Genomic DNA, 12,887 nt, shown 5'->3' with positions numbered 1-12,887 from the left:
CGGAGTATCATGTGTGAAGAGGTTCTGCAGCAGCAGCAGTTATCTTACCTCGTATATGTCATGTGTGAAGAGGTTCTGCAGCAGCAGCAGTTATCTTACCTCGTATATGTCATGTGTTACAGAGGAGGTGGACGATGGCACAGCGCCCCCTGTACCCCGTCAGGAGAACCGCTCCCACTGGAGGAACCTGTCCGCCTTCTGGTATGTTCTAAGGAGGGGGTGTTATATACTAAGACAGTGTGTCTCCTAACCAGGGTGACTCCAGCTGTTGCAAAACTACAACTCCCAGCATGCCCGGACAGCCAAAGGGAGTTGGAGCTTTGCAACAGCTGGAGGCACACTGGTTGGAAAACACTGTCCTAAGGACTGGTCTTACGTTACTTGTAATTGCAGCTCTGGAGGTGACTGGAGTAAACGACGACCACACATCTGATGTTATTACTCTCTCTCTCTATTAGGTTACTGGGTCTGTGTAATAACTTCGCCTACGTGGTGATGCTGAGCGCCGCACATGACATCCTGAAGACCGAGACCAATCAGACCGCAGCTGTAAGTGTCTTCTACCACCGACGGTGCATTGTTATGTAAAAGATGAGTGGTTCGTTGATCACATGATTCTCCTAGCCAGTTTCTATGTAGAAGCTTCTGGAAAGGCTGAAGGAGGAGTCTACCAAGTCCAACCCCAGAGGGGGGGAACCAAACCAGTTCAGTGTGAGGGTGACTCCAGGTCTGCTCTGACCAAAGTCAGACCAGCCTGCCCTTTCTTCAGGTGTCCTGTTTCCTGCTTTGAGAAAGAGAATCTACTAGTCAGAAGTAAGAAACCAGCTGAGCAAGGACCCTTCTGCAAACACAAATCTTGGAGTTGGTGGAGTTAGTGCTGCGTGGCTAGGTTTGGCATGAAAAGTTTCTTCAGCATACGCTCTGCACGTAGGGTATTGTGCTGTGAGTTGGACTACTCCACCTATCCTCCTTATAGACACCACAGTAGTTCTTAGCCTACACTGATACATTGTAACAAGCCCATCAGCTGCATTTGCAGGACTAGGAGAGAGCACAAATTTATTGGGCAATAGTAGGGTGCATTCAGCTCCCGTGACTTTAAGACAACATCGGTTAATGTGAGGAAGTGAATGCAGTCGATTTGTTGCGTTTCGAAAATGCAAGTGTAGCGTGGTGCCAGCCACCGGGCCTCACGGGGGCGGGGGTGTCTGTGACCGGCCTCATGGGGGCGGGGGTGTCTGACCGGCCTCATGGGGGCGGGGGTGTCTGTGACCGGCCTCATGGGGGCAGGGGGTGTCTGTGACCGGCCTCATGGGGGCAGGGGTGTCTGTGACCGGCCTCATGGGGGCAGGGGTGTCTGTGACCGGCCTCATGGGGGCGGGGGTGTCTGTGACCGGCCTCATGGGGGCAGGGGTGTCTGTGACTGGCCTCATGGGGGTGTCTGTGACCGGCCTCATGGGGGCGGGGGTGTCTGTGACCGGGTCTCATGGAGAGTGGGGATGTCGGTGACCGGGCCTCATGGTGGACGGGAGTGTTAGTGACAGGGCCTCATGGTGGGCGGGGGTGTTAGTGACAGGGCCTCATGGTGGGCGGGGGTGTTAGTGACAGGGCCTCATGGTGAGCAGGGGTGTTAGTGACCGGGCCTCATGGTGGGCGGGAGTGTTAGTGACCGGGCCTCATGGTGAGCAGGGGTGTTAGTGACCGGGCCTCATGGTGGGCAGGGGTGTTAGTGACCGGGCCTCATGGTGAGCAAGGGTGTTAGTGACCGGGCCTCATGGTGGGCGGGGGTGTTAGTGACCGGGCCTCATGGTGGGCTGGGGTGTTAGTGACCGGGCCTCATGGTGGGCGGGAGTGTTAGTGACCGGGCCTCATGGTGGGCGGGAGTGTTAGTGACCGGGCCTCATGGTGGGCGGGGGTGTTAGTGACCGGGCCTCATGTTGGGCGGGGGTGTTAGTGACAGGGCCTCATGGTGGGCGGGGGTGTTAGTGACCGGGCCTCATGGTGGGCGGGGGTGTCAGTGACCGGGCCTCATGGTGGGCGGGAGTGTTAGTGACCGGGCCTCATGGTGGGCGGGGGTGTTAGTGACCGGGCCTCATGGTGGGCGGGGTTGTGAGGTCACAGCTGTTGCACCACGCCGCGGGAGTTGATACATTTGTAACATCTCATTATGTTTCCAGGTCAACGTGACGAACTCCAGCCGGTATGATTGCAACCAGATCTCCACCGCTGTAAGTGCACAGCCTATACTCACCTTAAAGGGGAACTCCACAGCCAGAGACTACAGAACCAAATCTGGTCATCTACTGTAGTAGTGGAGACCCCCCCCCCCCCCCCCCCATTCCTGTTGGTATAACCCGTCTCTCTGTTGCAGGCGGTGCTCCTGGCTGATATCCTGCCCACCCTGATAATAAAGTTCACTGCTCCCTTCTACATCCACCAGATCCCCTACAAGTAAGGGTTAATCCCACCGTCATTTCCATCATATATATGTCTCTCTCCTCTGAGGTCTCTCAGTCATCTCCTGTGCTGTCTCTTCTGTGGTCTCTCAGTCATCTCCTGTGCTGTCTCTTCTGTGGTCTCTGTCATCTGCTGTCTCTCTCTCCTCTGTGGTCTCTGTCATCTCCTATGCTGTCTCTTCTGTGGTCTCTCAGTCATCTGCTGTCTCTCTCTCCTCTGTGGTCTCTCAGTCATCTGCTGTCTCTCTCTCCTCTGTGGTCTCTCAGTCATCTGCTGTCTCTCTCTCTCCTGTATCACTCAGTTACAGGGTGTCTCTCTGCATCATCACAGCCGCTGCCAGCTTCCTTATCGTGTCCTTCTCTACACACATCGCGGTCAGTCTGCTGGGTGAGTAACATCTGATGGTATAATCACTGATAGTAATAATACTAGTAGTAATAATAATACTAACAATAGTAATAATAGTAATAATAATACTAACAATAATAGTAATAATTAATAATAATACTAACAATGATAATAGTAATAATAATAATCATAATAAAAACAATAATAATACTAACAATAATAATAGTAATAATAATATTGATGACTTTATATCTCAGGGGTAGTATTTGCCAGTATCTCATCCGGTCTAGGAGAAATCACATTCCTCAGCCTCACCGCATTCTTCTACAGGTAATAAACACTGTATACAGGAGTTGTATTGTAATCCTGGGGGGTGGAGACTGTATTATAGTAGTTATATTATTGTATATAGGAGCAGTATTATAGTAGTTATATTCTTGTATATAGGAGGCAGTATTATAGTAGTTATATTATTGTATATAGGAGGCAGTATTATAGTAGTTATATTCTTGTATATAGGAGCAGTATTATAGCAGTTATATTCCTGTATATAGGGGGCAGTATTATGGTAGTTATATTCTTGTATATAGGAGCAGTATTATGGTAGTTATATTCTTGTATATAGGAGCAGTATTATAGTAGTTATATTCTTGTATATAGCAGTATTATAGTAGTTATATTCTTGTATATAGGAGCAGTATTATAGTAGTTATATTCTTGTATATAGGAGCAGTATTATAGTAGTTATATTCTTGTATATAGGAGCAGTATTATAGTAGTTATATTCTTGTATATAGGGGCAGTATTATAGTAGTTATATTCTTGTATATAGGAGCAGTATTATAGTAGTTATATTCTTGTATATAGGAGGCAGTATTATAGTAGTTATATTCTTGTATATAGGAGCAGTATTATAGTAGTTATATTCTTGTATATAGGAGGCAGTATTATAGTAGTTATATTCTTATATATAGGAGCAGTATTATAGTAGTTATATTCTTGTATATAGGAGCAGTATTATAGTAGTTTATATTCTTGTATATAGGGGTCAGTATTATAGTAGTTATATTCTTGTATATAGGAGGCAGTGTTATAGTAGTTATATTCTTGTATACAGGGGACAGTATTATAGTAGTTATATTCTTGTATATAGGAGCAGTATTATAGTAGTGATATTCTTGTATATAGGAGCAGTATTATAGTAGTTATATTCTTGTATATAGGAGCAGTATTATAGTAGTTATATTCTTGTATATAGGAGCAGTATTATAGTAGTTATATTCTTGTATATAGGAGCAGTATTATAGTAGTTATATTCTTGTATATAGGAGCAGTATTATAGTAGTTATATTCTTGTATATAGGAGGCAGTATTATAGTAGTTATATTCTTGTATATAGGAGCAGTATTATAGTAGATATATTCTTGTATATAGGGGCAGTATTATAGTAGTTATATTCTTGTATATAGGGGCAGTATTATAGTAGTTATATTCTTGTATATAGGAGGCAGTATTATAGTAGTTATATTCTTGTATATAGGAGCAGTATTATAGTAGATATATTCTTGTATATAGGGGCAGTATTATAGTAGTTATATTCTTGTATATAGGGGCAGTATTATAGCAGTTATATTCTTGTATATAGGGGCAGTATTATAGCAGTTATATTCTTGTATATAGGAGCAGTATTATAGCAGTTATATTCTTGTATATAGGGGCAGTATTATAGCAGTTATATTCTTGTATATAGGGGCAGTATTATAGTAGTTATATTCTTGTATATAGGGGCAGTATTATAGTAGTTATATTCTTGTATATAGGAGCAGTATTATAGTAGTTATATTCTTGTATATAGGAGCAGTATTATAGTAGTTATATTCTTGTATATAGGAGCAGTATTATAGTAGTTATATTCTTGTATATAGGAGCAGTATTATAGTAGTGATATTCTTGTATATAGGAGGCAGTATTATAGTAGTTATATTCTTGTATATAGGGGCAGTATTATAGTAGTTATATTCTTGTATATAGGAGCAGTATTATAGTAGTGATATTCTTGTATATAGGGGCAGTATTATAGTAGTTATATTCTTGTATATAGGGGCAGTATTATAGTAGTGATATTCTTGTATATAGGGGCAGTATTATAGTAGTTATATTCTTGTATATAGGAGCAGTATTATAGTAGTTATATTCTTGTATATAGGAGCAGTATTATAGTAGTTATATTCTTGTATATAGGGGCAGTATTATAGTAGTTATATTCTTGTATATAGGAGCAGTATTATAGTAGTTATATTCTTGTATATAGGAGCAGTATTATAGTAGTTATATTCTTGTATATAGGAGCAGTATTATAGTAGTTATATTCTTGTATATAGGAGCAGTATTATAGTAGTTATATTCTTGTATATAGGAGCAGTATTATAGTAGTGATATTCTTGTATATAGGAGCAGTATTATAGTAGTTATATTCTTGTATATAGGAGCAGTATTATAGTAGTGATATTCTTGTATATAGGGGCAGTATTATAGTAGTTATATTCTTGTATATAGGAGCAGTATTATAGTAGTTATATTCTTGTATATAGGATCAGTATTATAGTAGTTATATTCTTGTATATAGGAGCAGTATTATAGTAGTTATATTCTTGTATATAGGAGCAGTATTATAGTAGTTATATTCTTGTATATAGGAGCAGTATTATAGTAGTTATATTCTTGTATATAGGAGCAGTATTATAGTAGTTATATTCTTGTATATAGGGGCAGTATTATAGTAGTTATATTCTTGTATATAGGAGCAGTATTATAGTAGTTATATTCTTGTATATAGGATCAGTATTATAGTAGTTATATTCTTGTATATAGGAGCAGTATTATAGTAGTTATATTCTTGTATATAGGAGCAGTATTATAGTAGTTATATTCTTGTATATAGGAGCAGTATTATAGTAGTTATATTCTTGTATATAGGAGCAGTATTATAGTAGTTATATTCTTGTATATAGGAGCAGTATTATAGTAGTGATATTCTTGTATATAGGGGCAGTATTATAGTAGTTATATTCTTGTATATAGGAGCAGTATTATAGTAGTTATATTCTTGTATATAGGAGCAGTATTATAGTAGTTATATTCTTGGATATAGGAGCAGTATTATAGTAGTTATATTCTTGTATATAGGGGCAGTATTATAGTAGTTATATTCTTGTATATAGGAGCAGTATTATAGTAGTTATATTCTTGTATATAGGATCAGTATTATAGTAGTTATATTCTTGTATATAGGAGCAGTATTATAGTAGTTATATTCTTGTATATAGGAGCAGTATTATAGTAGTTATATTCTTGTATATAGGAGCAGTATTATAGTAGTTATATTCTTGTATATAGGAGCAGTATTATAGTAGTTATATTCTTGTATATAGGAGCAGTATTATAGTAGTTATATTCTAGCCTTATTGATTCTTCTCTCCTTCCTTTCTGATATGTCTTCTCCAGTGATGTGGTCTCATGTTGGTCGTCTGGTACTGGGGGTGCGGGGATCCTGGGTGCCCTTTCTTATCTTGGTCTCACTGAGGCTGGACTTTCTCCCCGGAGTTCCCTGCTGGTCATGCTTATAATACCGGCCCTGCTCTTTATAAGGTGAGTCGGAGGGAGGGGGATAATACTAAGGATTAAGATCAATGGTCTCCAAACTGTGGACTTCCAGCTGTAGCTGTAGGGCATGCTGTGAGTTGTAGTTTAGCCAAAGCTGGAGGTCCACAGTTTGGAGAGCACTGATTTAGAGGAGATGTCTGCAGTGGGTTTATAGAAGTTTAATACGTGGACTTTATTCATGGACTTTATTCGTCCACTTTATTAGAGGTTTTTTTCTCTTCTCTATTGCAGTTATTTTGTCCTCCTTCTCCCCCCGTCCACTCTCCCACAATGGAAGTTTCCATCAGGTTACAGTTTAGCAGATACGTCTGACGAGCGACCCCTTTTAGATGGACCCTCACCTCGACTGTCAGGTAATGGGGCAGCAGGTCCAGGTACGGGAGCGGTACTAGTGTGGAGTATGGTGAAGTATACTTGGGCTCACGTCACTGTTTTTATGTGTTTCATGCAGAGAAGAGGTCTCGGCGGACGATGGCGCACAAATGGAAGATTATTAAGGTCAGGGAAGACATGTCTGTAGCCGTTTTGCCTTCTCTGTATTCTCCTGGTCATCTCCTGTGCTGTCTCCTCTGTATTCTCCTGTGATGTCTCCTCTGTATTCTCCTGGTCATCTCCTGTGCTGTCTCCTCTGTATTCTCCTGTGATGTCTCCTCTGTATTCTCCTGGTCATCTCCTGTGCTGTCTCCTCTGTATTCTCCTGTGCTGTCTCCTCTGTATTCTCCTGTGCTGTCTCCTCTGTATTCTCCTGTGCTGTCTCCTCTGTATTCTCCTGTGCTGTCTCCTCTGTATTCTCCTGGTCATCTCCTGTGTTGTTTCCTCTGTATTCTCCTGTGATGTCTCCTCTGTATTTTCCTGTGCTGTCTCCTCTGTATTCTCCTGTGCTGTCTCCTCCCTCTGTATTCTCCTGTGCTGTCTCCTCTGTATTCTCCTGGTCATCTCCTGTGATGTCTCCTCTGTATTCTCCTGTGCTGTCTCCTCTGTATTCTCCTGTGCTGTCTCCTCTGTATTCTCCTGTGCTGTCTCCTCTGTATTCTCCTGTGATGTCTCCTCTGTATTCTCCTGGTCATCTCCTGTGCTGTCTCCTCTGTATTCTCCTGTGCTGTCTCCTCTGTATTCTCCTGTGATGTCTCCTCTGTATTCTCCTGGTCATCTCCTGTGCTGTCTCCTCTGTATTCTCCTGTGATGTCTCCTCTGTATTCTCCTGTGATGTCTCCTCTGTATTCTCCTGTGATGTCTCCTCTGTATTCTCCTGTCATGTCTCCTCTGTATTCTCCTGTGATGTCTCCTCTGTATTCTCCTGGTCATCTCCTGTGCTGTCTCCTCTGTATTCTCCTGGTCATCTCCTGTGCTGTCTCCTCTGTATTCTCCTGTGCTGTCTCCTCTGTATTCTCCTGGTCTTCTCCTGTGATATCTCCTCTGTATTCTCCTGGTCATCTCCTGTGTTGTTTCCTCTGTATTCTCCTGTGCTGTCTCCTCTGTATTCTCCTGTGCTGTCTCCTCTGTATTCTCCTGGTCATCTCCTGTGATGTCTCCTCTGTATTCTCCTGGTCATCTCCTGTGTTGTTTCCTCTGTATTCTCCTGTGCTGTCTCCTCTGTATTCTCCTGGTCATCTCCTGTGATGTCTCCTCTGTATTCTCCTGGTCATCTCCTGTGTTGTTTCCTCTGTATTCTCCTGTGATGTCTCCTGTGATGTCTCCTCTGTATTATCCTGGTCATCTCCTCTGTATTCTCCTGTGCTGTCTCCTCTGTATTCTCCTGGTCATCTCCTGTGATGTCTCCTCTGTATTCTCCTGGTCATCTCCTGTGTTGTTTCCTCTGTATTCTCCTGTGATGTCTCCTGTGATGTCTCCTCTGTATTATCCTGGTCATCTCCTCTGTATTCTCCTGTGCTGTCTCCTCTGTATTCTCCTGTGATGTCTCCTCTGTATTCTCCTGGTCATCTCCTGTGCTGTCTCCTCTGTATTCTCCTGTGATGTCTCCTCTGTATTCTCCTGTGATGTCTCCTCTGTATTCTCCTGTGATGTCTCCTCTGTATTCTCCTGTGATGTCTCCTCTGTATTCTCCTGTGATGTCTCCTCTGTATTCTCCTGGTCATCTCCTGTGCTGTCTCCTCTGTATTCTCCTGGTCATCTCCTGTGCTGTCTCCTCTGTATTCTCCTGTGCTGTCTCCTCTGTATTCTCCTGGTCTTCTCCTGTGATATCTCCTCTGTATTCTCCTGGTCATCTCCTGTGTTGTTTCCTCTGTATTCTCCTGTGCTGTCTCCTCTGTATTCTCCTGGTCATCTCCTGTGATGTCTCCTCTGTATTCTCCTGGTCATCTCCTGTGTTGTTTCCTCTGTATTCTCCTGTGATGTCTCCTGTGATGTCTCCTCTGTATTATCCTGGTCATCTCCTCTGTATTCTCCTGTGCTGTCTCCTGTGTTTCTCTATCATCTGCTGTGCTGTCTCTTCTGTGTGTTCCTGACCATCTACCATGCTGTCTTTTACACACAATATTCTACATATATGTCATTTTATATCCCACAGTCTCTCTTGAAGTATATGCTTCCCTTGTCCATTGTCTACTTTGCTGAATACTTCATAAACCAGGGCTTGGTAAGTGGAGAAGTAAGATTGTGATAGAACATTATGAACAGGCCGGTGTGGGTGGTCTCATGTTGGTATCCCCATTTTCTTATCTTTAGTATTCTGATTTTCTTATACTGGTATCCTGATTTTCTTATACTGGTATCCTGATTTTCTTATACTGGTATCCTAATTTTCTTATACTGGTATCCTGATTTTCTTATACTGGTATCCTGATTTTCTTATACTGGTATCCTGATTTTCTTATACTGGTATCCTGATTTTCTTATACTGGTATCCTGATTTTCTTATACTGGTATCCTGATTTTCTTATACTGGTATCCTGATTTTCTTATACTGGTATCCTGATTTTCTTATACTGGTATCCCGATTTTCTTATCTTTTGTATTCTGATTTTCTTATACTGGTATCCTGATTTTCTTATACTGGTATCCTGATTTTCTTATACTGGTATCCTGATTTTCTTATATTAGTATTCTGATTTTCTTATACTTGTATTCTGATATTTTTTTTGTCCTTTGCAGTACGAGCTGATTTATTTTCCGAATATCAAGATGAGCCACTCAACACAATACCGATGGTACGTAGCAAACATTAGGAGGAATATGGAGTCTTGGATTAGGTTGTAGTGGAGAAATGGGTAAATAATGTCTTATTTTTATTGTCTGCCGTTGGTTGAAGGCATCTTCACACTTGTGGAATGTTGACCCCCTTCATTGAAGATTTAAAGGAAAACTGTCACGTTTTCTCCCACACTATCCACAGGTACGTTCGCCTGCTATCGTAGTTTTATTATATGTGTATATCTTGCTGTAACTGGCACGGGCAGGGCTTCTGTAGCTTAACTGGCACTGATGTCAGTGCAGCCCACTTATCAATATTCATCCCCCCTCCCTCCAGCTATCCCTCTCTTCGCCGCTCCTAACTGGAGGGAGGGGGATGAATATTCATAAGGGGGGCGGAGCTGCGGACTGGGCCGCGCTGACATCAGTGCCAGTTAAGCTACAGAAGCCCCGCCTGTGCCAGTTACGGCAAGATTTCAACATATAATAAAACTACAATTGCAGACGAACAGCCAGGCGGATCCGGCAAGGTAGTAATCATAGGAATCAGCATCTCCTGCAGTATCCAACATGTCCCTGTGGATAGTGCGGGAGAAAACATGTGACCGTTTTCCTTTAATATGTAATAATTACTGTTACCGTAATGGGGTCCAACTTCAGGCCTTTCCTTATTCTGCATATGTGGATAGTTGGTGCCTTAATAGAGGTGGACGATGACCATTCCCAAGATTAGTAGCTTTTCGGATTAAAGGGAAACTCCGGTACATAAGAACTTATCTCCTATCCACAGGTTAGGGGATAAGTGTCTGATTGTGGGGTGCCCAACCTTTGGAACCCCTGCGATTTCCTGCCTGGCACCCTGGCTCTTCTCATGCATGGATTACTGTCGACCACGGCACAAAGCGGTGGCCAACACCTCCCTTCATGTATCTATAGGGGAGAGCCGGATATACACAAATGCTGTATCTCTGGCTCTTCCAAAGAGATGCATAGAGGGGGGTATGTTGACAGTAATCTGTCAGGCAGGGGGTCCGAGTGGTCGGCCACCCACGGTGATCAGACACTTATCCCTTATCCTATTGAGTTAGTTTTGGGGGGGGGGGGGGGGGTTAGATCACAAAAGTGATATTGACTCCCATTCTCTATCTCAGGTTCCAGATGCTGTATCAGGCCGGTGTGTTTTTGTCTCGATCCTCAGTCCGATGCTTCAGGATTAGACACATCTGGATTCTCTCTTTACTTCAGGTAATGTATCTGGAGGGGGGGGGGGGTGCATGCAGAGTCCCTCTATGGGTCTATAGTAACATTGCTGTTTTGCTCCCATAGTGTGGAATTGCCACTTTCCTTCTCGTGGGGGTGGCAGAGTTATTCCTCCCGAGTCTGACGCTGCCAGGCATCTTCCTTATTATCGTATTTGAGGGTTTGCTCGGGGGCGCCGCCTACGTCAACACTTTCAACAACATCGCCATCGAGGTAACAGCCGCCACTGGCAGGGCCACGTTCTATTTGTGCAGCTGTTTTTTTTTGTCCCCTGTTGTAAATGTTTTTTTCTCGTCACCCGCAGAGTAATCCGGAAGATCAGGAATTCGCCATGTCCGTCGCCTGCATTTCAGACACCTTGGGGATTTCACTGTCTGGAGCCATCGCTATACCTGTTCACAACTACTTCTGTGGCCTCTCGTAAGGCCACGGCTGGTTAAAAAATATGTGGCACTTGTACTGACCAAAAAGAGGGTGTTTCAATATGGAGGATCTTCATCAAACGCTACTAATGGAGTCTCGCATATCGAAGCCGCAACAACTGTGTTACAATGTAAAGCATGGCATGCCATGAAGGATGGGGCCGAATAACTACCATGTTGCACAGTACAACTTCTCAGACTCTGTTGAATGTACTTGATCTTGCAGAGTACAACTTCCATACATCGAGTGATGCTCTTTGTATCTGTGTTTCATGCATAAAGCAATGGAAGGCCCAATCAAATGCAGACACTCCGCCATAGTATAGGGGCCTTACCTAGTGGAATACAAATAATGTGAGCACACCTCCTGCAGGCCACACTCAGTATTGCAGCAGTATGGCCCTTAGAGCAGTGTTTCCCAACCAGTGTACCTCAAGCTGTTGAAATATACAACTCCCAGCATGCCCGGACAGCCGTTGGTTGTCCAGGCATGCTGTGAGTTGTAGTTTTGCAACAGCTAGGGGTACAAAGTACCACATTAATCAGTCACATCTCCAAGACTGGTGCAATAATTTTTTGCCACCCTAGGAAAAAAGCTAATTTTACCACCCCCCTTGACACGCCCCACCTTACTACTGGGGTGACACACTGTAACATAACCCCTCCTCATGTAATCATCTTACTACTGGGGTGACACACTGTAACAAACCTCCTCCCTGTGTAATCACCTTACTACTGGGGTGACAGTTGAGCAGCTGTCAGGCCTGGAGAAATGACTCTCTTGCGGAGGGCAGAACAGCACCCCCATCAAGACGGCAATCTAGGGGCCGCCTACTTTGCCTATAGGTGGAGCCGGCCCTGCACGTCTCATAGATACCAATACCCTCACCGAGTCTCCTCTCTGCCATATGTAGAATTTTGTCTTATTCCATTCTCATACTACAAGTGTTGAATTAGTTATTTTTGTTAAACTTTGCACATCTTTTATTGCAATATTTTCCATCTTTTTGCTCAATTCTAACAATCTGTTCTTGTTCCAAATGTAAATATTGTGACTGTTTTGGGGAGAATTATAGCTGTGCTGTCTTATAATTTATGAACCAGGGGTATTTTCTTTGTTGGGGGTAAACATGTGATTTCAAAATATTAAAAGAAAGTAACACGACATATTCTGGTGTATTCAATTGGTGTAAGGGTGTAAATCTCTTCTGGGGCCAGGTCTGGGATCGTGCTGGATGAGAAGGGGCAGCCGCACCAGCTCCCTTCCAATATATTCTTTGATGATCCCCCAGATATAATCTGTGTCCCCCCTTTTCTGGTATAATCTGTGGTGCTTCCACTGGTATAATCTTCAATGCTTCAAGCCCCAGTATAATTTGCTACCCCAGGTATAATCTCCTCTGATTACCCCCGATAGAATCTGTTGCTCCTTCCCCAGTATCTCCGGTTCTTCCCCAGTATAATCTCTGGTACATATTCCTTTTCCAATGCTCCCCTCAGTATGCATAATCTCCAGTACTCTCCTCGGTGTAATCTCCTCGATATAGTCTCCAGTGCTTCCCCTCAGTATAATCTCTGGTGCTCCCC

General features: G+C 43.0%; 1 protein-coding gene across 2 annotated transcripts in view; it reads left to right on the top strand.

The window, feature by feature from the left end:
- Positions 1-12,887, top strand: part of CLN3 (CLN3 lysosomal/endosomal transmembrane protein, battenin) — a 19,185-nt gene extending 6,298 nt beyond the window's left edge. For both annotated transcript variants that reach the window (XM_056533280.1, XM_056533279.1), the window contains 14 exons: positions 123-201; positions 459-549; positions 2,178-2,228; positions 2,372-2,451; positions 2,759-2,844; positions 3,063-3,135; positions 6,310-6,453; positions 6,700-6,821; positions 6,920-6,966; positions 8,996-9,064; positions 9,580-9,635; positions 10,770-10,863; positions 10,945-11,091; positions 11,183-12,887. In XM_056533280.1, the coding sequence (XP_056389255.1) occupies positions 123-201; positions 459-549; positions 2,178-2,228; positions 2,372-2,451; positions 2,759-2,844; positions 3,063-3,135; positions 6,310-6,453; positions 6,700-6,821; positions 6,920-6,966; positions 8,996-9,064; positions 9,580-9,635; positions 10,770-10,863; positions 10,945-11,091; positions 11,183-11,302 (1,259 nt within the window). In that variant the 3' untranslated portion in view covers positions 11,303-12,887. The remainder of the gene's footprint in view (positions 1-122; positions 202-458; positions 550-2,177; positions 2,229-2,371; positions 2,452-2,758; positions 2,845-3,062; positions 3,136-6,309; positions 6,454-6,699; positions 6,822-6,919; positions 6,967-8,995; positions 9,065-9,579; positions 9,636-10,769; positions 10,864-10,944; positions 11,092-11,182) is intronic.

The sequence above is a fragment of the Hyla sarda genome, chromosome 8 (genome assembly GCF_029499605.1).
Source record: "Hyla sarda isolate aHylSar1 chromosome 8, aHylSar1.hap1, whole genome shotgun sequence".
NCBI lineage: Eukaryota > Metazoa > Chordata > Amphibia > Anura > Hylidae > Hyla > Hyla sarda.
The sequence above is the reverse complement of the archived record's forward strand: the minus strand, read 5'-3'. Positions and strand labels throughout refer to the sequence as shown.